A 26,981-nucleotide genomic window follows, 5' to 3' on the forward strand; every position below is an offset into this window, starting at 1 on the left:
TATGTAACTCAGTAAAAGCACTGCTATCTGGGAGTACTTAAGTATAAAATATATCTCTTTTTAGTCAAGAATTGAAGCATTGCTCACATTCTACATACGTGATGAAGTCCCAGGGGAGGAAAAACCTTCTACTCACCTTTAATCGAAGCCCAGCCTCAATTTGCACACTTTTCAGAGAAGTGCTAGAACTGGGGCAGGTTTAGGAGGTCTGCCTAGCCAAGACCTGTAAAAGTTCAGTCCTTTGGTCCTAACAGACCCCAGCCCTCATCTCAGCTCATTCCTTGCACTCCTCAGGGAGCAGGCGGCAGAGCCCCCACATCCTCCCTGGCAGCACCAGGGTTCCCACGCGCCACAGCAGCACGCCCCCTCATCCCCCCCCCCCCCCCCCCCGAGCGTTCAAGGGATGCACACCCCAAACCTCGGAAGCTAAGGACTCGCATCTCCAGTATATTCTTAATCTGCTAAGGGGAAAAGGCTGCAGCTTTCTTCTAAAGGGCAGGCAAAACAAGTATTTTGTCTGCATCAGCTACCGGTACAGGGGCTTTTCCTTGCCTCTGTCCCAAAGCAATACAGTAACGCAGGTGTCATTTAATTAAAATCTAAAATATCCACCTTGCATCAGTGAGGTATAACAACCTATAAAACTTCCTCCAAACAAGATAATTTGCTGTTTCAAGCCTGAATCATGTTCACCCAAGAGTACACCGACTACCACAGGTGCACTAGAGACATGTGAAGGGATTTTAATTGCCTGAAACTCCAGTACTGTCAAGACGGTAAGACAGGGAAGGAGAAGCCTTTACAGTTGTCTCACTGTTGTAGATGAGTAGGCTGTTTGAGCTTAAAATGCTTCTACACGATAAGGGGCTTAAAATAGTAATCAACTTTTCTTATTCAAATAGATAGCTGCTTTTCACTCCCGTGGCTTTCTGCATGTACTCTGAGTCAGTAACTAGGTCAGGGAGATAGAAGAAGCCGTGGGAGGAGAATAACTTTTGTATTCTAGGGATAATTCAGTTCCTCTGCCATGAGGCACTACGGGACTATGAGCACAAAGGCTCCTCCATCTTCAGGAGGTGCCGGCAGCAGGCGCCGGCTGCAGTGCCCAGGGTTTGGCCGACATGCACCAAAACCGGCTGCTCTCAGAGGAGCAGCTCCCACCCAGGAACACCCGCTGTGCCGCATCTGCCCATCACACACCAGCACTCCGGTTCTGCCCTTGGTGCCACAGTCTCCAACAAGGTGGGTCAAGGCTGCACCCTTTGGGAAGCAACCGCCGCCAGGGGAGCTCCAAGAGCATCACCATCCGCTCGTGCTCCCATGGGATGCACTACTTGTCTGCTGCATCAGGCTTCCAGCGGCAGGCGACTGGGAGGAGCTGTGGGACAGAGATGTTCTATAGCCTAAACATAAGTGTTCTCTGCTACCCAGTGGAGAATAGGGTAACTGAGTACTTACGGCAAGCTGCTTGCTTAATTGCTTAACTATTTGTATGCTAAATGACCTCTGGATCATCCATGAAGGGTGCATGAGTGAAATTGTGCAAGACCAAAATTGTGCGTGACCATCCTCAAAGCCTGGGGACGTGCCTGGCCATCAGAGCCAGCTGGGAGGGCTGGGGCCAGGCTGCTGAGACCCACCTGTCTCAAGTAGTGCATCCCATGGGAGCACGAGCGGATGGTGATGCTCTTGGAGCTCCCCTGGCGGCGGTTGCTTCCCAAAGGGTGCAGCCTTGACCCACCTTGTTGGAGACTGTGGCACCAAGGGCAGAACCGGAGTGCTGGTGTGTAATGGGCAGATGCGGCACAGCGGGTGTTCCTGGGTGGGAGCTGCTCCTCTGAGAGCAGCCGGTTTTGGTGCATGTCGGCCAAACCCTGGGCACTGCAGCCGGTGCCTGCTGCCGGCACCTCCTGAAGATGGAGGAGCCTTGAAGATGGAGGAGCCTTTGTGCTCATAGTCCCGTAGTGCCTCATGGCAGAGGAACTGAATTATCCCTAGAATACAAAAGTTATTCTCCTCCCACGGCTTCTTCTATCTCCCTGACCTAGTTACTGACCACGGACCCAGCCAGTCATGCCAGCGTGCAAATCTGGGGTTTCGCCTGTCTGCTGGCAAAGCTGCCAGGGACGAGCAACAGACAACTTGGAACATGTTGCTTTCTGAAAATGAGATTGGAAATGCATTACCCAGGAACAATTCTGAATACATGTATTTCAGTTCATAAGGATAATCAGGATATACTTACAAATGCTTTTACAAAATGTGTTTGCATTCATATGTCTCTCTATATATACACTCAAACATATATACCACAGAGCTGGCCATGTGTAGGCAGTCTGTACATACAAATGCCTCTCTCCAGGAGGGATTGCTCACTGTCAAAGGTGCAACAGTATCTGGTTACTCATCCACCTCACCATGACAGCCCAAATACTGCCATTTGTATTAGTGGTGCTAAGGTGATGAGATGGGGCCATTTTATAAGCTACATCAATCAGTAACTAATATACACCCAGGCAGTAATACCCACCTATAAAAGGTATACTCTCTATTTATATACAGATTTTCTAAACAGAGCTTCAGTTTTCATATGTTAACAAATGTAATTTACTCTGCCCCTCTATTGCTGACCACATGTGAAAGCACACACGCTGCATGTGGCAGGTTGCAGATGTTACCTGCTTGTGTGTGTCATGTCCACCCCAGCGCGAGTGCTGCAGGGGACTGGCCCACTGGCAGGATGGGTCCCCTGAAGCATCCTCCCACCTCCAAAGCACACCCCTGCCTCCCACACAGAAACCAAGGGAGGCTGGTTCCTCTGAGCTGGAATACACATTACACCTTTAGAAAGCAACTAAACGAAGATGTTAATTACAAAGAGAGAAGCTGCCAGGATTATTAGCGATGTGTTGAGCTAAAAAACCCTGTTATTTACGTGGGGAATAGTTTAGCATATGCTTGGGATTTTTTTCATCTATTCAAACCCAAGGCTCTAATATGTTGCACTGCTTCTTGTTCCCATGCTACCTACCTGTGGCAGGCACACCACAATGAAACTCCACACTTCCAATTAATTTCTGTCTTCCAAAGGCACCCTTTTGGCATAGTAATGCGCTGAAACGCTGTCAATGATTCCCTCCAGTAAATGGTGATGACTAGGCTGTGGTACCGAAAGAGAAAGTTCTGCAGATGGGTCCTTCAGATCAGGTTAGCATCTCCTCACTGCTAGCCGACTATGCCATATTGTAGTTTAATTAATAATAGCCTTCTCTGAAATTTACTCATTAAAATAAAAAAAAAATATGCATAATGCAATGTGGCAGATCCTCAGCTACTCGTACTAACCTCACATGGTAGCAGTCACACTCCTGCTAGAGCAAAGGAGAATTTAGATTATGGAAATGGTGAGATTACTAGTTTAGAACTGAAAACACAATGAAGAGATATTTAGAGCTGCTTAGGTGGCTTGTGGATGCGCCCATGTAAGTGAAAGCACGCATGGGCCCCTTGACTGTTTTCAGATTGCAAAGCATTTTTAGCTCTTTCTGGTTTTCCGGCATTTCCATACTTTCTCAAGCATTTAATTTCCAGTTCTTCTTTCCTGAAATGAGCACGTTGTAGCTGTCACAAATTGGTATGCACACATAATCATACAATCAATTCGTATGTACAACCAAGCAACTGAATGTGTAGGAGTTGTGTATGAGTAAGTGCACAGATAATGACAATATGCTCACATTAGTTATATTAATGCCTGTTTATTTCTAAGTATGATGTTCCAAATGACTTGCAGTAAAACTGAAAAATAATATGATTCTATTCTTCAGGGTGCCTACAGTGTGTTAAGTATGTTGATATTCAGATATACTGAATATTGAACATAGATATCTTATTAGGTGCAAAGAATTTGCTCTGTGATGTGCTGAAGAAAGAGGTACCATGAGAGGGTGATTAGGGACCGGCTCAGGCATCAGAAGTTTATGGGTGCAGGGAACTTGGAACCCCATGAGCTCCCTGAGACCCAAGAATCTGGCTGGCACCTGCCTGTCAAAACACAAATAAATATCATAGACCACAACCTTGAAAAAAGTGTTCCCAAAGTGAAGCCTTTAAAGACAGGACATCAAGTCTGAAGCACAAAATGCCTGCAAGGTTGGCAACATGTCAAACGGTTCTTACATGACATTACCTTAACCACCCAGCCGCAATCCAGTGCATGTATGTTGAATACTAATATGATGCAATCATTATACAGAGGCACACAAAATTTGCTTCCCCAAAACCCAAGTGAAGCTTGAAGCATGTCAACCAGAAATGTCAAAGTCATGAATAAAATGGGGTGGGGGGGGGGGGGGCGCGGGGGAAAGAAGGTTGTCTTGAGGTAATTGTAGGCTTTTAATGAAAGGAGTCATGCTAGACTCCAAGCCATGTCACATCACACAGATACGTAAATAATACTGACAGATTAATGCTGAATCTGTAAAAGAAATCACACTCACTCATTCAGAAGCTTTTAATGTGCAGCCATGGACAAACATTTGGTACATCACCTTTGGAGCAAACCAAAGCACAGATGGATTGCAGCGAGTTACAGGACTGACCCTGCAGGATGCCACTGACCTTTATGTCATCTAACCTGTTGGTAAATAAGTCACTGTCACCCACAGCAAAGAACCCGAGCTGGTGGTCAGCAGCAGGTTTCCACCAACTAAAGGGTGTCAGCAGGACAAGCCCCACAAATACAGGCTGGGTCAGCAGCAACAGGAGAAGACTGCTTCTGGTACAGAGGTTAGCAAGAAGAAATCTTAATCCCTGCCCGGAGTTTATTTAGGGTGTTTAATACAAAGGAAATTGATATATGTGTTTGTTTTATCGATGCCTGGCTTTCTTCACTTAAATCCTAGGTCATAAGTAACTGTGCAGAAAATGCAAATGTGTTCCCATGTAGGAACAGCCGTTCTAACCTGGCACACAGAGAAACCTCTGGAGCAGACAGACAGATAAAATAATTAGTTCTGACAGCTGACAACAAGACTAAGCAGCTGTCAGTCCCATAGAAAAATCTTGTACTTTGAAAAACACATTTAAAACTTCAAGCTTAAAAATCCACATGCACACTTAAAACCCCATGCTGTTTGAGTTATGTTTGTTTTGCTCCACTTTCCTGCTCTTTCCATTTTCCTGATACTCTGTCCTCCCAGTTCCTAATGGGAAACTGTCCAAATCCGAGTTATAAATGCCAAACATATAACCTTAAGTCTTCAGCAAAATAAAAAAAAAATAAATTAATCAGGTGCCGCTCTTACTTGGCAGTCAAAATATAAAAATAAAACATTTATTTTTCCAACTTTAACTGCACATTCTTGCTTTCTACTATTTGCCTGCATTAATTCAGCAGCAAGGTTCTCGGAGACGAGCTCTGCCCTCCAGCTCTGGTGGTGGTGGCTTTCCATCCATTCCAACAACACACATCAAAATTTTATAAAAGCCATAAAATATGCCGCAGTCTAGTTTTATCTTCTCTCTTTGAACACGCAAATAATTTGACTCCATCTTACCCAAACACTCAATAACCAGCAATAGGAAAGAACAGGATAATTTACTGGGTGGTGTTGGCAGAGGAAAGGGGAGAAGGGGCCAGGGGAGAGGAAAGGGTCTGAGGCACTTTGTGCAAACAGCGCTGCTGCAGAAGCCTCACTTCTCGGTCTTTTATCACCATGCACCTCTAATCTTTTCTGTTTCTGTGAGAAATGAAAACCTTCTGAACGTGAGCTCCCACTTGCCACCGTGCTGCTGTTCCCGCTCCCTGCCCTCAGTATCGGCACTCCCCCCGCCTCCATTCCCCCACGGAGCAGCCGCTCCTCCATTCACACCCCAGCTCAGCGCATCGCTCAAGGCCTGCCAACAGCCACCCAGACACAGCGAGCACCACGGGGAACAAACCGGCGCTGCGGCGGCATGCCATGGCAAAGCCAGCAGCCTCAGCTCCGGCCCCGTGCCCTGGGGAAGCCCAGCCAGGCAGCTTGCTCGCCTGAGTGAGCGCCGGTGGCTGCAGCCTTTGAGTGGGATGCTCCCCCCACCGAGAGCACGAGCACCCACCCACCCCTCTGCATCCAGCTTTGGAAACACTCAGGTAAGCGAGACACCCAGAAGGTCGGGGATGCACGGAGTTCTCCCAGGGAAGGCTCAGCCATACCCCCCACGCCTGCCTTTGGCAACACCGCTACAGGGCTTAGCACTGTCGCCAAAACCAGCAAGTGATGCTGGGGCGGCGGGCAGCCACATGTAGAGCCAGAGCATGCAGGGCTGTGGATGTTCTTCATTCAGTCTTGCTGCCCATAACTGCAGTAATCAATTAGTGAACAATAATTGTCTTGGCACTACAAAAGGACTTTCGCAAGGAATGGGACTGGCTGCAGCCTGCTGCTTGCCAGCTGTTTCAGAACACTGGTTTTGTGGGCAGAGCCTTCATGGAGCAGCTCTGCAGACGCACTGACCACTGTGGTCGGAGGGCTGCTAGCCCATGTCCTCAGGGAACCAGCCATGGGACAGCCAGAGTCGACGTGGATGCCCACCTCTACTACACCAGCCCCCCCAACCAGGTCTCCCTGCAAGGAGGGTCACGCAGTCCCCCAGCCGGCGCCTCGCAGCTCCCCAGCCCAGTGCCTTCCCGGCAGGCACCTATGGGCAGCCCACAGACACCCAGAGAGCCCAGCTTAATCTGCACACAGAGGGGTATCCAAGAGTTAATTAATTTTTTGATCCTGTCATCCTCTCTGAGGATCAGGCAAGGGAAACAGAGGAAAAAGCATATGGCGAGAAGAAGGCAGGTTAGCAGGCCAGAATATGAGGAGCAGATCCAGGTGCTCCATGGGCTCACATTTTCCAGAATTACTTTCAACGACTTTAATTAAGCTCTCCCCAGACTCACCAGCTTGGAGAGATTAAAGCAAGAGAGATCATGCTGAAGAACTTGCGTAGCACGTAGCTCTCCCTGTAAGCTTTTACAGTTCTGTAATTGAATTCACTTCCAAATGCATCACAATTGCACTATGTGAAAAGCCACGCTGACCTACTTTCAAGCCAATTTGTATGTACTCCATAGATGCTTTAAGTCACTTTATAAACACAATATATTTTTTGTCTTTGTTAGACAAATGTAGCGTTTATTGATGGAATCAGATACCCCTCTTGTCCTGCAAGAGTCATTCTATTGAGAAATATGGCACGAAGTTTACTTACAAGAAATTGTCCTGCATTTCCACCTAATCTTAATCATTCGTTATTACTACGTACATAGCAGGTGTGTGGGTGTTTCATTTGCAGCAGCAGCACCCAGCAGGCAGGCTCCCAGCACTGCAGGAGGCAGAGCCACCCAGGTGCTCAGCACCAGCGATGAGCATCAGGACCCGCGCTCCAGCCCCATGCTGCAGGTCACAGCCAAAAGGTTCCTCTGCACCTCCCTTTCCCCCAGCACTGGCCACTGCCTCCCAAAATACACACCTAACCAGCCTGCAACTCTCAATCACCAGAGCTGGGAGAGCTTTTCTGGTAACATTTAGTGGTCTCTTTGCAGTCCTAAGTGCCAGCGCTTTGGATTACACCTGAACCTCAGCATCTTTCTTTTCCTAATGAAGGATGCAGCCTTGTTAGCCAAAGGAGCAGACAGCCCTCTTCTCCCCCCTGCTAAACGCATTCTTTTTAAAACATCCATGAAGTGTACATATATAAATATATATAATTAGGCATTATATAAAAAATTTTATATATATATAAAATATATAAACACAATACATAAAATTGGGAAAGTCCTAATTTTGAAAGTCTGACACACAGTATTTGAACAGTTTAACCTATATTGTTAGTGCTGTGTTTCCCCGTGGCCATGGAGGAGGGTGCAAGCAGGGTGAAGGAAGGGCACAGCCATACCGCGCAGGCAAAAGCCTGCATAACGGGGCAGGATGCAGCAAACTGCTAGGAAGAGGACATTCAAGCACATTTCAGACAAGAATGACACTACGATGGAACTTAAACTGCTTGCAAAATTGTATTGTTTTGATTCAATTACGCGCAAAAAAAAAGTTACCCAAGACATCTAAGAAACAGACTGAAGAAAACATACATTCTGAGGAAAATAACCAAACAAAACAAAAACACCAAAACCAACTTCCAGATCAAATGTCACTTCGAATGTCTGTTTTCCTGTTTCCACTTTCATATTGCCTTTATAATTGCAGTGTTCTGTATCAAGACTGGAGCTCTCTACCAGCAAACCTCATCCCCGCTCTGCAAATGCTCTTCTCTGATGTATCCTACTCCCTGCCCACGTGCCAACGATGAGGAAAGGGGAAGAAGTCACACCTCTCTGACTTAGGTGTCCGAGAGTAGCGGTGGGATCAGAGGCGAAAACAAGCCATACCACAACAGGGGATGCAAAGCCCGGCCAGGCACCGCCAGAGCCACTGCAGCACCAGCCCGCAGAGCCAGCCCCGGGTATCAGCCCGTTTACAGCACCCCACAACCCGCTGCCCAGTTTGTCAATATACATTAGGAGCCACCTTTTCTGCTTAAACTTGAAAACCAGCCTACAGCAACTGGTGCTTTTTGACAGCAATTAGATAAGGTGTGTTCAATAGCAAATTAAATCCACTCACACACCAACCCTCCCCTCTCCTTCCCACCCCCTATGTGAATTTTAACAGGTGAGCTTTGTTATGGCATTTAAGAAGTTACAGAATGTCAGCTTTTTAATCTTCTGTCTCAAATAAGTCAAAGCAAACCATAATTCTGTTGCCAAGTAAATAAAATATTGAGACATGAAATAATTTTGAAGAACCCAAGAAACAAGCTATTTGTAAACAGCTCAGAGCAGAAATGCAGTATGCTTAGCTTTTAGAAGGCTAGACTTGCAAACTAATTACTACATGTAGATACCTGTTCTGGAGGCTTTGTTAGATGCACCCATGTGTCCTTCCAGCACAACAGGACCTCTAAGCCAGGAGAGAAACCAGAGTCCTGCCATCCAGTCCTCAGTGGGTTTCATTTTTTGCTCCACTTCACAAGCAATAACTGTGGGATGATAAGGATTTGCAAAACAAACAGAAAGCTGCACAGTGCTTGTGTTTGGAAGCTCTGAGCATGAAAATCCATTTCAGGGCCTATCTTCCCCCTCGCTGCGATAAACCCCTCCTGAGAGTAGTGCATAAATCACAGAATTGTAGAATCTCGTACCAGAAACGTAAACATCCCCAAAACTTCTTATCTTCTTGGCACGATTAGCGCTCGGAGCACAGGACCTGAGCACCCTGTCCATCTGCAGTTCGCATTTGCACAAGTTCTCCCCCTCATAGCTGAAAGAGGATGAAAATGGATGTTGCCTTCCATGAAGCACAAAACCACGCTGGTTTCATGGACCAACCTTTCTCATTGGGATGCCAAGAAAGCATCCCGCTTCCATCCTCCTCTTCCCCCCACCCCCCTTGAAGGTAAATAATTTTCAGTGTGCAGGGCAAGCTGAGGGTCCTGAGGAGCTGGGTGGGAATGGCCCCTTCACACCTGCCCAGCTTCAGGGGGGTCTGTGGGGCAGACCCTGGGGCTGGCTCAACACGGGGCAGGATGGAGTGGCCAGCTTACCGCTCAGCCCAGACAGCTAATGTGACAATGCTGGCCTTAATCTCAGCCAAAATGAAAGCTTCCATGTCACAGGTGGAAATATTTTGATGGGGCTATGCCATATTTCAGGGGGTGGGTTTTTCCTCAGGGTGGGGGAACCCCCCATGGAAAGTGGAAATTCATGACCACCACCTTCCATCAGAAAGCAGATTTTTCACTGATTGATGTTGATGGGAAATTCAGCAGCAGCAGCATTTTTTAATATTTTGTTGAGAATTTTTCTTTGGGAACATACGCTATGTCACAGATACATATGCTTTAAAGATAATTATGAATAATATTTTTCACTATTTTCCCAACACACCTCATGGATGAGCAAAGGCACCACACTCCATCAGCAATGAAAAACATTCTTCTGTGCATCTAAAACTACTCCAAATTGCATGTTCCGTGACACTGGAAAGTCACGTTCTTCATCCATTGCCGTCTTGGATGGGAGGCACCTTAGCACGAGCAACAGACTGAGAAGCACCAGCGATAACAACGCCTGAGATGAACTGTTTGCTTCCAGGGCTTGCTGAGCCCTGCGGTGGTTATCTTCCTCCCCAACTGCACACAGGAAAAGTTTCATTTCTAATAGATACTGCTGCGCTGGGATTTATACCAACTAAAATGTAGCATGCTTTCTGATGGGATGCTTCATAGCAAACACTATTAAATTTCATCTTATCAAACACGACATATCCCGTGTATCCCAGACAGACTGCTCCCACATGCTCAACCACCCCACACACAGAAAGACAGAAAATTGAATGCGAAAATAGTAAATATCAGCCATCTGCTTTCCAAAGAAAGGTGCTGCTTTTTTGGGGAGCAGGTGCTCACTGCACACTGACCATGCCAGCCCCCAGATCATTCTCAGCCCTGAACGCAAGTGAGCAGTGGTACAGCCCCACAAATCTGGATAAACCTCACAGCGAGTGGAACAGCGCTTCTTTGCCACACCACTCTCCGCCTGGTACTAACACATCTTTTAGTAAGAAGCAGCAGAAGCAACTGCGGGAGGGCTAGCTGAGCAGCTCATGGTGGCCCCGTCACTCGGCTCCTGTCCCCTGAAACACCTCTGCCTTTTCAGAACAAAGTTTAGATTTCTTCCATTTCCTTTGAGCTGACACTCAGCTAACACAGGGACAGAATCCGCAAAGCCCCTGCAACAGGCATTCGAGAGAGTGACCTTGCAGCCCCCCGCTGCGGTGACCACATCACCGCCCCTGCCACCACGGCCATACCACAGCTCCAGGAAGGCCTGCGGTGGTGCCAGGGCAGGATTTCTGTGGTGTGGAGGACACACATGCACAGGACTCACAGCCACCATCCCACAGCACCAAGAAGACATCACTCTTGGCTGATGCACGTGTTGGGTGGACCTGAGCTGGCACCCCAGGGCAGCGGGGGACGCACACGTCCCACCAGCCCAGCTGCTGCCTTGCTGGGCTCTGCTGCTGTCTGCACCCACCACCAGCACCCATCGCTTCGCCCGGGAGTGGCCGAGCAGCGGTGCCCAGGCTGCTGCCACCAGCTCAGCTGGCCGCACTCAGCGAAGCCCTGCGCCTTCGCCCGCCGATGAGCTCAAACGGGATCGGTGCAGCCCCTGTCAGCAACGCACATCCCGGTCAGCACCTACAGGAAAGCGTTTTGCTGAGGGATTGCTTTTCCATCCAAGAGCAGGCGATACATTCTGCTGTACAGGTGGAGGATGGGGGGGCAGCTGCCACAGGGGCAGGGTCTCCTACCCCAGCGATGGCTGCAGTTGGAGCCGCTGCTGGCAGGCTGCGGTCACCCCCAGACAACAAGAGCAGCCTCCCCCCACAAAATATTGCAGGACCACACACAGCAAAACATGCTGATGGCCCAACTGATGCTGCAGCCTTCATGGCTGAGGTAAATTTGGCAATTTTTTGTAAAATTTCTCTATCAACAAGACTTGCTAGCTAAGCACACCCCGGACGAGCAACACTACTCGTGTCTGGACAAGAAACCATACTTATTTAGATACTGAGCTCATTATCTAACACCGCAACAAATTGTTTTATTCCAATACAGCCATCCAAAAACAGAGTTACGTTTTATATTGGTAACAAGTAAAGGAAACTGGACAAACGCAGCAGAGGGGAAATTCATTAAGAAACACTAAATACAAAAGATTCATCTCACTCTGCAAGTTTCAAGAGCTGAAAGTGGTCAGAGGTGGGAGCGGCTGGGGGGTGCCAGAGGGATCTGCCTTGCGTCCCCCCACTGCCAATGCGCCCTGCTGCAGATGGGAGAGGACAGTGTGTGTCCCCGAAGGAGCCAGCAGAGCAGGTTGCCTGCGTCTCCAGGTGCACAAACCTTGCTCAGGAGGAGAGGAGAATAAAGCTGTTTGCCTTAGAAAACTTCAACATAGAATTTTATTTTCAGAACAATAAAGCCCCAAAGGAGAAAGAATGATTTTGTTAACATGAAATTACCTCTTTCACTCAGAGTTGTTACAATTTTTTAAAAAGCATATTGCTTTGTCTCTGCCCTGCCAATCTTCAGCTCTTCCTCTATATTTCTAATAGGTCTAAACTAATTAATTTCCCAGAATAATAACCTCCCAGGGATATACAGCTAGACAATCCTTAACTCCTCATGAAGTTAGTTTCCTGTAGGGTTGGGGAGCAATTACAACTCATTAGTCATGTGTCGTAGGAGGAAACGGCGGGATTTGATGTTGATTGTTTTTCCAGGAGCACCCTGAGAGAAAACAGAAGCGCACGGGTGTCCACATTAACGTAGAGTTTGTGGGGAGATAGCATCAAGTGAGATGCAGCAGTTAGCCTTTTCTGGACATGTGCACAATGACAAGAACAGCAGAGGCTAAACTGTTTTCACCTGAGTGAAAGATACTGACTGTATTTTCTGAAGTGGAGGTTCAAAATACTGATCCAGATACCCAGAAAACTGAGTAAGTACCCATGAAACTTCAAACTGTGAGAGAGGTATGACCTAGGTTCTCCAAACTGTGCTACTACAGCTCTTAACATAGCACTATTCCAAATCGTGTTCCTTATGCTAGGTGGTGAATGCAAAATTGTGCACAAGCTCATCCATTAGACCATCAATAGCACTAACCAGTTAGACATTAAGCAAGAGATAACGAGCATCCTGCTGCCCGTCCAGCTCAGGCAGGTGAAGGGGACACCAGATCTGTTTAGCTGGATGCACAGGCAGGTTCCCAGCTGCAAAATACATTCAGAAAAACACTTGCCCAGGGTGGAGCGCAAGACTCTGGCAGCATCACATGCCTCCAGGAACCCAGCGATGTTTGGGGAGCAGAAAACACATTTGAAATAAAGTACTCATTTAGCTTAACTTAGATAATTTATTTCTCCTCTCTGATGTCCAGCTATCTTCAAAATTTACATCTGCAGACTTGATTAGAGCTTTTCATGTTTTATTTCTGAACTATATGCTGCATACGTTACAGTGTGATAAATTCGACATTTCAAATGCAACAAATGGCTACAAAATTGGCCCCTTGTGAATAATAGCCCAGCAGCATTTACATGTAATTATTTTGCCCAGGAATTTAATTTGCTAGGCGTAAAAGTTATGCTGAATGAAAGAGCACTGCATAATGATCTTTAAGCACAGGAAAGAGACAGCCATTACTATAGGCACTGAAATACATGCCACTCTTCTCAAGCCATAAAGCAAATTCCCTGCGGCGAGGAGCATTTCTGCCACAAATTTAGGCAATGCTTTATGATGAATGACAATACTTATTTTGCAAGGGCTGTAAGTATGTAAATCACCAGTCACCACACTGCCAATTGTACATTACCCCTGTATTAGTGCGAACCTGTGTCCTTCAGGGCCACAGAGTAGGAGAGGGAAGAGAAGGGGAGAAGGAGGACATCACAGCCATGGAGGCTAGCAGTGCCCATCAGAGTTGAGGGTCCACTCTACCACCACAAACAGCTACAACAGTGACAGTAAAAGGAAGATTTTAGTACATATTAGTGCAAGCTGCAGCCTGATGTAACACTGTTCACTCCACCATGGTGGGTGATCTCTCTGGCTGCCCCTGATGAGTGTAAGAAAGGCACATTGCTGTTGACAATACGCATTCACCGGTGCGCTTGCTTTTAAAAAAGTATCCATTGTCTTTCTGGAGTGCACAACCACTGTGTTGTAATTACCTTTTTAAAAGCAGTGTCTTGCGAGCAGACCTACATACATAGTTCAGACTCAAGCAACTACCAAGGGGTTCCTGGCAACTAATTTTATCAGTCAAAATATACCTACTGTCAAACATAACTGCTGTTAGGAAATAAAAGATTGTCTTATCATCTTAAAAGACAATAAAACCCCAACACAATATGAATAAAAACCAAGGAGAATCTAATGCAGAGGATACAATGCTAGTCCTGTATCTGGGAACATTATATATTACCTGTTATATTTGTATAGATATATAGAATACCTGTTTCACCAAATCTGAAATATAGAGCTGAGCTCAGCACAAAATCAAACAAATCAATAAAGCAAAATAAAAAGAGTTCTTCAGATGGGAAAATTCTGGGAAATTTTTTGATGATCAATCAAGGTTAAAAGTCAATTTTCACCTATCGGGTAATGCTCTGACACATCTACTGCCACAGAGCCAGCCCCGCTGGCCCATCACACTCCCCCAGCAACAGCAATGTGGAGCCCAGAGCAGCCGCAGCCCGGAGGAGGATTCACCAGTGGGAGGGTTGCCCAAGCCCCACAGGGTACCCCACAGGGTACCCCAGCCCCTCTTCAGCCACAGCCTCTGTCTTGTTCCCTAACTCATCACTTACAGACTTAAAAGGCATGTAAACCCACTATTTTCCTCTGCTTATATGCATATTTAAGGATACATTCTGGCACATTGAGGATTTGCACTGCAAGTAAACTGCTAAATTAAGACTCTTAAAAGCTAATAACAGAGCTACAGGAAATCCTTAAATCACAGGATATCAGCCAACAGAGTAACACGCAGCTCCTGAAACAAATGCCTATTTCCATCCCAAGGAACACACAATAATCTGAAATAGAGAACTGGCAGCAAGAGGTTGTCGGTCTTGCAAGTCACGCTCAAAGCAGTGTTCAGATGCGGTGTTATTTTTTCATTTATTTGTATTCTGCAGTTTCAAGAAAATGAAAATCTAAATGCCTTGCACACAAACATGCCGGGGCAGAAACAGGCCCGTTACTAAGGGAAGAGTCAGCAAAATTTGCATACAGCATCTTGTCCCACTTTTGGCACTAAAAACACTACAGTGAAGCTACATTGGAGTGACAATTTCTAAAATTTTAAGGCTAAATAGATAATTCGTAACCATACCCTGCACTTAAGGCTGTGACATGAACGTTTCAGCACCACACAGCATTGTGCTGACTTGCACAGGGTGCCCAGTGGCTAAGTGGAACCGACATATTCCAGCCCATCCTCTCCAGACTGCTGCCTGGCTCTATGTAATAACAAACAACACATCCTGAGTACCTGAGCTGCCCTGACTGAATTTAAAGCAGATGGCATTTGAGAAATTTTGTATCATTTTCATTTTGATTTATTCCAGATAAAGTTCTTATATAATATTGACATTTAGTGGCTTAATCTAGGGAGAAATTTCCCATTCCTTATCCTGTCCTCTCTCATTCTTTTTTTTTTTCTTCTTTTCTTTTTTTTTTTAAGATTCAAAGTTAAATGCTGATCATGGCACTGTTGAAATAGATTCACTTTTCCAGTCACCAGTAATCAATGGAGCATGATGTGAGCTGCCCGATCATCATATTTCAGTTCAGACCCAGTTGTAAGGAAGCAAAGCACCTGCAGGAGGGGTGGTGGAGGGTCTGTCTGCTGCTCTGGTTGAACGCTTGCTTTGTTAACACGGAGCTAAGGACAAGCCTGGAGCAGCTGGGGACCGGCATGGAAAGTTATTTTAGCTAAGCAATATGAACCAAGATCTTAGCCATCTCCGAAACGCCTTTCATCTCCTAGGAAACCTGGGATGGGGACGAACTGCCTACCCTCCACAGGGGCTTTTTCTGCCTTTGGATTGATCGCGGGTGTTGCTTGCTCAGTTTTGACTTCCATATGCTGCACACACACACCCACCCCCCAGTGCCTTCCTTAATCACCCACGTAAGGGGGAGTTCAAGTCTTGAGGGGCAGCTGGAGCAGCAATTCTAGAGAGCCAAACTGCAGCTGTTTGTGCTCACACTAGTCCAGAAATCACACCAAGCTAATCAGCTGACACTGCGATTCATGTCATTTCATACAAAATAAAAGTCTACTGCAAGTCAGAGTATGAGCCTGGATGTAGTACGGTGTCCCTAAGCAGCTCCTGGATTGGAGTTTGCTCAGCTACGACCAGCTGAACGCGCGGGCAGACCGCTCTGGGCCCAACACAACCCACAGCCATGGTGACACCAAGCTTAGACCAATTTTTGTTTATGAGGTAAAACTACAGAAGAACTTATAAAAGAGCTCAGGCTTAGAGTGAAGGAATAAAAGTAATGTTTCTTGGGACACTGTTCAAAATTGAGTGTGCGAGCCCACAAGTCTCACAGCAATGTCCACAGAAGCTTCATTGCTGGTCTCCAGCAGTGCCGGCAGAGCCCGGCTCCCAGCCCCTCCCCAGCCACCCCCCCAGCGGGACTTTGTGGAAGAATTAATACAGCCCTCAGCACGGTGAGCTTCAGTAGGTAAAAAACCCCACCACAATCATCCTTCAATCTCCTTAATGTATTCTCTACCAACCCTGCACTTCTGCAGCTCCTTGCTTTAAATAATACGAATGGCAAAACTCAACATCATTAGGGTCAGGATTTTACTCTTAATTACTTAAAGCAGGAGGTTGCTATCATTATGGTCTCTACAGGGTCAGCAGAGAGGGAGCAGATGCCTAATTCAGGTAATCTAGATCAGCCTAAATTACAGAACCTCAACAGGAGAGCCCACACAATTAGCATCCTAACTTGGTCACATCACCTAGCTTTAAGCAGCCATCTACCTTAAACTCATCAGCTTCCTACCACAGACTTCTCCAAGCCAGGGAATCCCTGATTTGATTATCCAGCCTCTTCCCAGGAAAGAATTTCCTCCTTTTGAAAGGTATAAATCAGGAAAGAGGAGAAAATCTGGATTAAGTCTTCTTGAATTTTCAACTGGGACACATTTCTACCCAGAAAAAAATTTATTTAGTAACTGTTCTAGTTAAACGAAGCTTAGCAAAGTACTTTCTCTAAAAAAATCAACAAAAACTGTAGAAAGACAGAAGCAAAGTCAAATCATGGGATTATGCAAGATGTGTAGAAATAGGACACTCACCAATATTCAGTTAGTAAGATCATATTGAGTCTTGTGGGATCTTGAGCTTCCTGACTTGATCAAAAAGACTAAATCCCAATGAACCCAGTTATAAGGTATCAGAAATGATAGCTTAATTCTGTGCTTAATTTTGACATTCTTATCTTGGAAATCTTCCCACATACTTTGCAGAGCCAGAGCCAACAGCCTCAGGAAAGTTGTGAACCTGCATTAGATCTTTGTCAACAAATCTAGATGGAGAAATCTCTCAAATCATTAGAGGAAATGAAAGAAAAATGCTTTATGGGTATTTTAAGTACTTCTCTGCAGTAGGATAACTAATCCCTCTCTTTCTCTCTGCAGATACATGACAGGTTGTTCGTTACCTCCTTGATGATTTTTAACTGAAAAGAAGCCTCTCTAAATAGTTTGTTTTCCCCATACTGTGGATAGCAAATTCCACATCACCTTGCTTATTTGTAATTGATAAAATAAGTAGCAAGGTCCAGTTTCAGCTGGGTAGCTGCAGGAAGGACAGCCCCCACCGTAGCTGCCCACGTGTCTGGATGCAAAGTTCTGTTTCTATGAATATGCACACATACCCTTTAAATCAGGCTTTCAGCCAATGTTCATCCTCAGAGAACCACACCACTGACAAGTTTCAAGTTTCTGCAGATCTCAGATGTAAAAGAAAAAGATGAAAAAAAAAATAATTCAAAAGAGAGTGAATATTTGCAGAAGGTTTTTCCCATAAAAGTCACGGTTTTCATTGAATAACATATTTTACAAGTTTTACCCCTCCCCATTATTCAAAATACTAAAGAAATACATAACCTGATCTGCATACCCATGAGAAATCAAAGCTATGGACATTCATCATGTTACAGAAGATATTAATTGGGTTGTTTGCTAGAACAATATCCCACATGTTGGCAGATTTGTGGCAACACCTCCCTGGTGGAGAGGGGACCCAGTCACAATCAAGGCCTCTGAACAAAACATCCCAAACCATTTGCTTGGTTTTCCAAGCAATATTATTTGTTTAACAGAGAACATGCCCATACCCTGACTCTTCCTTTCGTCTCCTTGGCGGAACTGCTGCCATCAGCCAGCCGCAGCCCGTGAGCTCATACTGCCCGAGGGGCACCGGCACGCAGCAACAGGCAGAAAATGAAACACAGATGAAAAACCAGCCCTTTTATTTCAGAATTTTGGAGCAGGGCATTAATGTTCAAACAGCTTTCTAGGTTCCAGTCCCTCTAACCCTTTGACACACCGAAGCACACAATCCCACCTTCCCTGAGTATCCCCATTCCCAGATTTGGCACACAGGACAAATACCTAGCCATCCTGTTTTATCCCGTAGAAAGAATGTAGGCCAGCTTTTCCAAACATCCAGAAGCACTCTATTTCTCAAAGTGATGACAGGCATCCTACTGAAATCAATAGAACATTAATTAAAGTCAACATTGGCCAGGTCCGCAATCCAGCCCATGTAACTTCTCTGCAGGTGATAGGAATTATAGAAATCAAATCCTTTATCATAGCCAAAACATTTTCAAATTGAATTCTACATCCTAGACTAGCAAATTAGTACCCCTTATGGCATCCATGAAATTATTTGTTAAAAATATAGAAGAAATTATGGACCAAACTGATGTTTCCTCCCTTCCTCATCTGCTGGCTAATTGCTTTCCAGGCACATTGCACTGCAGTCGTCTCACACGTAACCGCCCATCAGCTACAGGCTCCAAATTGTTTTGGGGAGTGATCCCGCAACCCCAGTGGTCTCCGGCTGGAAGCCTCCTGCTCCGCGAGCTGCGGGTGGCACCGACACTCCCCCTCGCACCCTCCCGGCCCAACACGCCTGTGCTCCTGTGAACTGCACCAGATAAAACAGTAACACTGCAGAAAAAGGAGCCCCTGTTCTTGCACTTCGTCTGGTCTAACGGACTACTCTTTGTGGTGCTGATCTGCAAGAAATACATCTGCATTTTCGATGTCACCCTCAACACCAGGGATTGCCCTGTGGGGTGCGAGGAACATGCCCTGTGTTACTTCCAGCCCTGCCTGCAGTCCCGCTCTGCTCACCTCATCAGTAAAACACACAAATCACTACCCTTAGTAACACTTTGTCAGCACTTAGTAATATACTACAGGGAACACGCATGCATATCGCACCAAGACAGGATAGACGACAGGCTTGTTTCGGTATTCCGTAGGGATTAAGCAAAGCGTAAGCTATATACTGCATGTAACTCGGGGAGCCCTGCGTGGGACGGAGCCCATGCCCAGCCCCAGCCTTGCCACCTCCCTCCCCCCGTGGTGCTGACCCGCTGCCATAAAGCACAACAGAAGCAGCAAAATGGATATTTTAATTGCTATCCAACCATCTTTTTATTTCTAATGTATTATCTTATGAATTTTGTACATCATATTACAAATGATTACTGAGGCAGTTAGATCTCAAGCAAATTACACAGTGAACCATCTATTCAAATAATTTTAACCCTTCTTCCTTTTTTAATTACTCAGTAATAGAATTTGATTGCTATGGGTGCATGTGGCTAATTCTTTTTAGTGAATATTTCATGAGATTTCTTCTCAGGTGAGTAGTGCACAGCCAATTTATCATAACAGTGAATTATTTGTGGCACATGGCCACTCAAAATATCACCTCAGAGTATTTCTATTCCAGGACTGGAGGAATGGGGCTTTTACAAGTAAAAGGAGTAAAACAGCAATGTTACAAAAGCATGCCAGCTGTGCTTCAAAGCGTTTGAAAGAAAACATAATCCACGTGGAAAAAAAAAACCCAGGAAAGATCATATGCCAGTAAAACAAATTTATGTTTTCAATTGGAACAAATAACTGTGGATAAATTTAAAAAAATATTCACCCGTTCTGTTTTTAGATCAGACACTTGCACTTTCGTTTGTGATAGCTAAGGATGGTAAAAATAGCACTTTCCTATCAGATAGGCTGGAGTTACGTGTCATCTTGTAACAGCAGGTGCAGGCAGGTTTCTCATCTGTAATATTGGCCAACAAGCCCTGGACTCCTAAAAGCTAATGGTCTGTTCAAATGCCTCCTTGATGGCTTGTTATGACCTTCTACAAGTGGGGCTTCACTGCTGCTCTAAGAGTTTGCCACTAGAATATATTTTATAGGCATATGAAAACTAATTACAAGAGAAAATAGACTGATATTGAGGCAACAGAAGGCTCTCATTATCCCAAGAAATATGAAGTTGATGAGTAAAATGCATTCTGTCCTCCCACTGTTTGTGCTTCACCAAGTACTTTTAATGTGCTCCTGGATCTGAGCTGTGGAGGGGGCACAGGGCAAGGCTAACAAGTGCAGAACGTTTGCTCCAGAGTATGGGAAAATAAATTACTTGTCATTCAGGGCTTGACAGGACAAGAGCACCCGCAGCTGCTGCTTGCCAAGGCTGAGCTGGCAGCTCCTGTCTCCATCCTCAGCCCCTGGCATGAGCCACCTTCATCGCTCTCCTTCCTGTCCTCCCAGGGGACCCCCGCAGGAGTGGGACATCCTCACATGCTGCACAGGGCACAGCTGCCATTAACAGTCCGCCTGGGTATTTCCACAAGTGCACAGTAGTGGTTATATTTAAAGATTTTACTTGTTTTGCTTTAAGTAACATGTTTTTTATCACCACAATGAGTTTAGGCTAAAAAGAAAAAAAAGAAAAAGAAAAAAAAGTGTCTATGTTGAAAAGTTCTTATTTTTCCCTTGAAACTCTCTAGCAGCCGTGCTTTGGGGAAAAGAATTGAAACATTAGTCTCCACGAAACTAGTTATGGGCTATTAGTTATTGGTTAATGTACTGAATTAGTCTCCATGAAAATTACTTCTATTTCACTTTATCATAAGCCTTTGGCCACATAAGCGTGCTTAGAGAAGATAGCGATCTGTTAATTAATACTTGTTACTGTTGCCTCAGGCAGCATTAATTTTGCCTGAGCTCAGGCAGTCGGTTTTCCAGTGCAATTATTCCCCGTGGAACACTCATACATCCATGCTCCCAAGACACTTGGATCCCCAGGTGGATTTTCTTTTGCCACCCAATAGTCACCAATGGTTGGTTTGGGCCATTTTAGGGCAGAATCCTTCATTTTCCCCACACCCCCACTGCCCATCATCACACATGAGCTCTGTGCCGGTCGCATCACCCTCCTGTGCGGTTTGCCCAGTAGGGTCCTACCCCCTACCCCCTCCCCTCAGGCACAGCCACTTAAGCACATGGGTTTACACCATCCCTCTTCCCAACATCACTGCGCCACCAAACCACCTGGTCCCCAGCCAGTGCTTCACCCTTGGCCGCGGATCATCATGGCGGCTCAGCCTCCGCCGCCTCAGGGGTCTTGTTATCTCCTTCAGACAGCACCAGCTCAGCTCTCTGGGGTGGGTTCATCTATTGGCAGCCCGAGTCTGCCCCCAAAATTAACTGCACTGCCCTGGCTCCTGGGCGGGCAACGCACACTGAACAAGAAGTGCCCCTTGAAGACGGTGACTGTTAACTGCCACCAGTTAAAGCACTGGGGAAGGGAGTGAGTCCTAAGGCTTGGCAATAAAAAGTATCTTCAGAAGCTCATGGATATTTTCAGGGAATAAGTATGAATATTAATACCAAGTGTCGAGATAAACAACTATGCTACATTTAAAAGGACGGTCTATTTATTCTAGGGATTTTCTAATTATAAAATCAATGAAGTGTTAATGATTTTAAGCATTACTTCAGCTCACTGGGAGTTCCAAACCAACTTTTTTTAGTCTATGGCATAAAATCATAAGTTGCTCAGTTTGACCAATTTGTCAAGACAATTTCCATTAGTAAACATGAATAATGAAAGGGAAAACTGGCATGAGCAACTTCACTTAAGCAACTAATGACTTACTGGAAAACAAGTCAGAGACATTAATATGCCACTTCTTTAAGTGTTTGCAGAGCACAACAACCCAAATATTTCAGTAAAACCTTATTTTGCTCTGTCTTTATTTGTCTGTGTATCTACCATTGCCATCGCATACAGATGTCCGCTAATCAGCTCAAAAGCAAACACCCTTTTGGTTTAAACTAATCACTGCTGCTTTCACACAGCTTTCACAAGAAAACTTAAAAAGTATCTCCACCTCTTTCATTGTTGAATTAGCTAATTTGTTCGGGTTTTGTTTAAAGACAAAGGCCTTATGACTATAAAGCACTTGTTAATGTACGTGGAGGGAGAGAAAAATACTGCAAGGCACTGAAAATCCAACTGAAGACCCAGGAGCTGTTCCAGAATATGTTAAACCCAATAGCTACTGAAAGCAGATAGCAGGCTCTGTGCTCTCCAGCCATCCTTTGGTGCGACACTCCCCTATGAAAACAACATCACAATCTGCCTTACTAAGTGCACTTTGGGGCATTTCAGAGAAAAATACCAGCAGAAACAGAAATGCTGGCACTGAAGCAAGGCTCATGATGGAGTCCTTTATACAAGGAGTCGAGTACTGAATGGTGCTGGACTTTCTCCACATATCACTGTTTACTCTCAACCAGGAACTTAACTGAGACCACACCAAAGATGCTTTGACTTTCCCACTTACTCTTTCTCCTGCTGACGGATACCTGGGTGGACCAGGCTGCCATGCCTCAGCCTCCCAATGCCGCGCTAAACCCCCCTTTCCATCAGTCCCCAGCTTCCCTGCCCACACTTCCAAGTGGTGGAGATTTGTTCTCACATAAAGCGTAAGAGCTGGTACCCAAACTTCTGGCTCTGCATGACCTGCTGACACTCTGCCTCTCTTCAGAAAGGTCAGTGGAGTTTGGTGTTGGGGTTTTTTTGGTCTCAGATTGCAGCACGGGCAGTACGTGCCCTGAAAGAACCAAATCTACCTATACGCATGGCATCTGTAAGAAGTCATAATTCTGATGAACACAATTATACCCTCTTGAGAAGGAAGCCAGCATTTCTTCAGCAGCAGCTCTCTTCCCAGCTGACCTCCCTTTGCCACAAATCTCTTCTGACAGGCGCTCACAATTACTAAAGTGGAAAGCTGTTTCCTTTAGTCACTATCCCCATAAAATATACTGACTCTCTTAATTACATGCTTAGTTGTTTTCTTGTTTTTTTCCAAAGGCTCTACCCATGCATGTAGGCAATAACTCAAGCTCAGGGGCAAGGGACCATGTAATAGAGCAAGAGCAGCGCAGTCGAGTGGAAAACGCGGCACCCTGGAGGCTGCCAGCACCAGGGGACCAGCCCTGAGGGGACACCACCTGCACAGCCCAGCTGAAGTCTGTGGCATGGGTGGCTTTTTGCCACCCTGTCCCTGGAGCTGCAGACCCACGTTTCAGAGGCCCCCAGCCAGCACAGTCACACACAACTTGTGTTTTCATATGGGACAAGCCAGCGCGCTGGCTGACCAGACTGAGGACATGGGAACCGAAATTCCTACCAGCTTCATCTGTGATTCACAGTATGGAGCATTGATTTTCTGCAGGTGCAGGTCCCAGAGCCGCGGAGATACTGCTGAAGGTCCCCAATGGTCAGAGACACCCAGGGTTCAGCACAGCTTTGTGCTGGTGTGCACCAAGTTAGGGCAATACTCAATGCAGGAGACCATGCCCAGTGCTGGACATTATATATTAAATATGGGCATAAAGGCTCACAAAAGCAAGGGATTCCCAGTCCCATGTGTGCTTTCACTGGACTCTTCCGTTTCCAGCAGCAAAGGCAGTAGGACCAGGAGTTAGCCAGTGGGGCAGGAACCCCATGGTCCCCAGAAAAATTATCACAATACTACATTGTCTCAATTCACCTTTCAAAATACAGAAAAAAGCCCAAGCCAAACCCACTCTTATTTCTCTTCAATAAAATTATAAGCAAAAGAGGTCAGAATGCAAATACCTGCGCAGTGCCTTCATTTTGCCCTGTGAAAAGATCCTCTCCAGAAGCACCTCCATGCCTGTCTGCTGGAAGGTAAAAAATAAATTTAGTGACTTTTACAGCCCCATCTGCTGAATCTGTGTGTCCTTGGCTCCATGACAGGTGGGGAACCTGGTAAAACCCAAACCACCCTCCCCAGCAATATCTGGAAATACCTGAGGACAACCGCTTTATCGGAAACCTAAAGGTGATCTGAATGTTATTGACGAGACAGGCACCAATCGATCTATTTTATATCAGAAGGAAGAAATAACAGCTATTAGCTAGGGCTCACTGAAGATGAAACATTTTTATTTGTTTAAAGAATTGCCTGACTGAACTGAAAATCTTAATAGATAATCTGTGTTGGGTGTTTTTTGTGCAGTAATTCAATAACATCAAAAGCACGCTAGCCAACACAATTTTATGTGAATTTGATATGGATTTACTCATGGCAGAGTTTGTTTGAAGTCTGCAACAAGACACTTTATGGTCTTTCACCCCAAAGCATCCTTCTTCCATATTTCAGGGTTAGTTAGCAAAAAAAAAAAAAAAAAAAAAAAAAAAAAAAAAAAAAAAAAGTGAGCAAAACAAAACCAAGCCACATTGGAAAAACCAAGACACTACTAAAAAGTATTCCTTTGAAAAGCATAAAGTAAAAGAAAAGATATAAAGCATTTTAAATCTCTGTATAGGAACTGAAACACCATCTTTGCAGCAAAACATTACCTGGGACTGTCTCAGATGCCAGGAGCCAGGGACACACTAAAGAGCAAAGGACAAGACGACCTATGAAATATCAGAGCTATAAACTTTGATGGCCTTTCTGAAGAGCTTTTGAAAGATGGCAGAGCTGGTTTGAGTGCTTTCCCAGCCTTTAAAGAGGACTTTGAGGCACAAGCTTTTACACTGAGTGGTTCTCCAGCGTTCTCAAGCTGGTTTTCACTGAATACACTCTTTTAAAAAGTATCTTGCTAGAAACATTTCACACTTCCAAACACTCAGGCTTGAATAGCTTTTCCTGCAGTGCCTCAGTCCTACTAATTAGCTATGCTTCAATGGTAACAAGATGATCCCTCAGTTTTCCTAACAGGAGAGGCACCTCCCCATCATCGTCAGCCTCATCCTGCCAGAGACCTTGCCAAAATCAGGGGAAAATGGACACACAGTAAATGTTCCTCAGTTACATGCAGAAGATGAAAGTGAGGAACTGTTTTTCCCATGTTATTTCCCTAAGAGCCATGCCCATATTACCTAGAGATCCAGCTACATTCCAAAATATTTTCTTCCTTATTGCTCAACACTCAGTGTGGAAAGGGTTTGTATCTATGCAGGTTGCACTAATGCGATCAGCTTAAACCTTTCACTCTCCTGAAGACACAGCTAGGAGCAGGGAGAGAGCACACATGGACATCCACATATTTACAGAGATAAAAACCTTTTCCTTCTGCTGCCAACGCAACTCCAGAGTCTTGATACCGCTCTCCTCTCACTGCTTAAATTAATTTGAGAACAACCAGGGAGAGAGCAGGGAAAGAAATAGAAGCAGATTCCCTGGAGCACAGAATCATCTTGTCCCGTTGGCGATCACAGGTCACCAAAATCGTCAGTCTTTTGGGAGAAATCTGGGTCAGTTTAGGCTTGCCTTGTGCTGAGTGAGCCTGCCTGGCAGCCAGCACACTGCCTAGGTAAAGAGGGCTTGCTGTCAGACCTGGGTTCTCTGGAGAGCAACTTCGGTCCTCATCATAAATTTCCACCTAGAAGTCAATAAAAACAAAACACCCTCTTGCAAGTCAATACTGTTCACTCCAGCGTGGCCAGAGAATCACTCAAAAAGGGCAGATTCCCTGAATTTCACTATGGTTTGCTGTGGTTTTTTTATCTGCTGACAAATCAATATAAAATAATCCATTGGGCAAGTCACCCAAATATGACACTCCTTGTACAGGTAGCAGTTGATGGTTTTCAGCAGCTGGAAGATGCCTTTGTTCATGCCTGTGCCCTCTCACTGGCAGTTTGGCAGTGATGCTCTTCACGCAGAGGAAGAGCTGTCACCACAAGGGGAAGAAACTCATCAACTCCAGGTCTTGGGCAGCTTTTTGCTGTTGGATGATGTTAACACTTATGGGGAGTTCAGTTGTTTTACCAAACAGCAGGAAATTTGCAAGACCAAACTGTCCTTTTCATGAGGCTGTTGGAGACTCAGGACAACTGCACAGGTATTTCTTGTGCTTCCTGTCGTGCCGCACCCCTACCCTTCAGCACACCCCACCCCTCAGGCACGCAGCGCACCCCGTGGCCGCATCCTTCAAGTCTGGGTTTTGTGTCGGGGGCACAGGGCCAGTGGAGGGAGGGGGACGCTGCCGGCCCAGTGCTCCATGAGCCCCTGGAGCAGGGTGTTAATGCGTCCTGTTGGGTGGCATTGCCTCTGCGTACTAGCTAGTGCTGTGCTTACAAACCCCCTAGTACCCAGGAATAGCATGTTGGCACAAACCCAGATTCCTTATATTTTAGCCTGATCACCAGAGGCTTAAACAGCATTGTGTGGAAATATTACTTAACTAACTTCAAATAAATCAAATATTTTATTGACCCCTGTTACTGGGAACTAGGGATCTATTTTGATCTTCAGCCTAGGGAGAAATAAGTTCATCCCATGCTGAAAGACAGGGGAGGCAAAAATAATTTCAGTTTCCTTGCCCTGGGCAGAACCTTCAGTGAGGGGTACCAGGACGGCTGAGGGGAGGCAGGCAGTCCCCCTCGGCACCGCTCTGCCTGCAGCATGGGTGGGGACCAGCCCCAGCCCCTCAGCCAGCAGACACACATACACCCCCAGGGAAGCCCCACAGAGCCTCCCCGAGCCCTGGCCCTGCAGACCCATATCCCACATCTAACAGCAGCTTCTCGCTCTCACAGCATTTCGCCAAAGCATCAGTCAACCAAAATGAACGCCAACTTTGCTTCTCTGAGAATTCAGAAACAAGCCTATTTCACAAGTTCTAGAAATAATGTGAAATGCCATGGCTCTCCCAGGACCACTTCCCAGCACATCTGGGGACCTTGTGCAGAACCACCAGC

The 26,981-nt window shown here is 45.8% G+C and overlaps 1 protein-coding gene across 12 annotated transcripts in view; it reads right to left on the bottom strand.

The window, feature by feature from the left end:
• Positions 1-18,156: 18,156 nt before the first annotated feature.
• Positions 18,157-26,981, bottom strand: part of PRELID2 (PRELI domain containing 2) — a 79,171-nt gene continuing 70,346 nt past the window's right edge. For all 12 annotated transcript variants that reach the window (XM_037396702.1, XM_037396700.1, XM_037396701.1 and 9 more), the window contains 2 exons: positions 23,886-23,947; positions 18,157-18,405 (listed from right to left, as the gene is read on the bottom strand). In XM_037396702.1, the coding sequence (XP_037252599.1) occupies positions 18,216-18,405; positions 23,886-23,947 (252 nt within the window). In that variant the 3' untranslated portion in view covers positions 18,157-18,215. The remainder of the gene's footprint in view (positions 18,406-23,885; positions 23,948-26,981) is intronic.

Source organism: Falco rusticolus, chromosome 8 (assembly GCF_015220075.1).
Source record: "Falco rusticolus isolate bFalRus1 chromosome 8, bFalRus1.pri, whole genome shotgun sequence".
NCBI classification, from domain to species: Eukaryota; Metazoa; Chordata; class Aves; order Falconiformes; family Falconidae; genus Falco; species Falco rusticolus.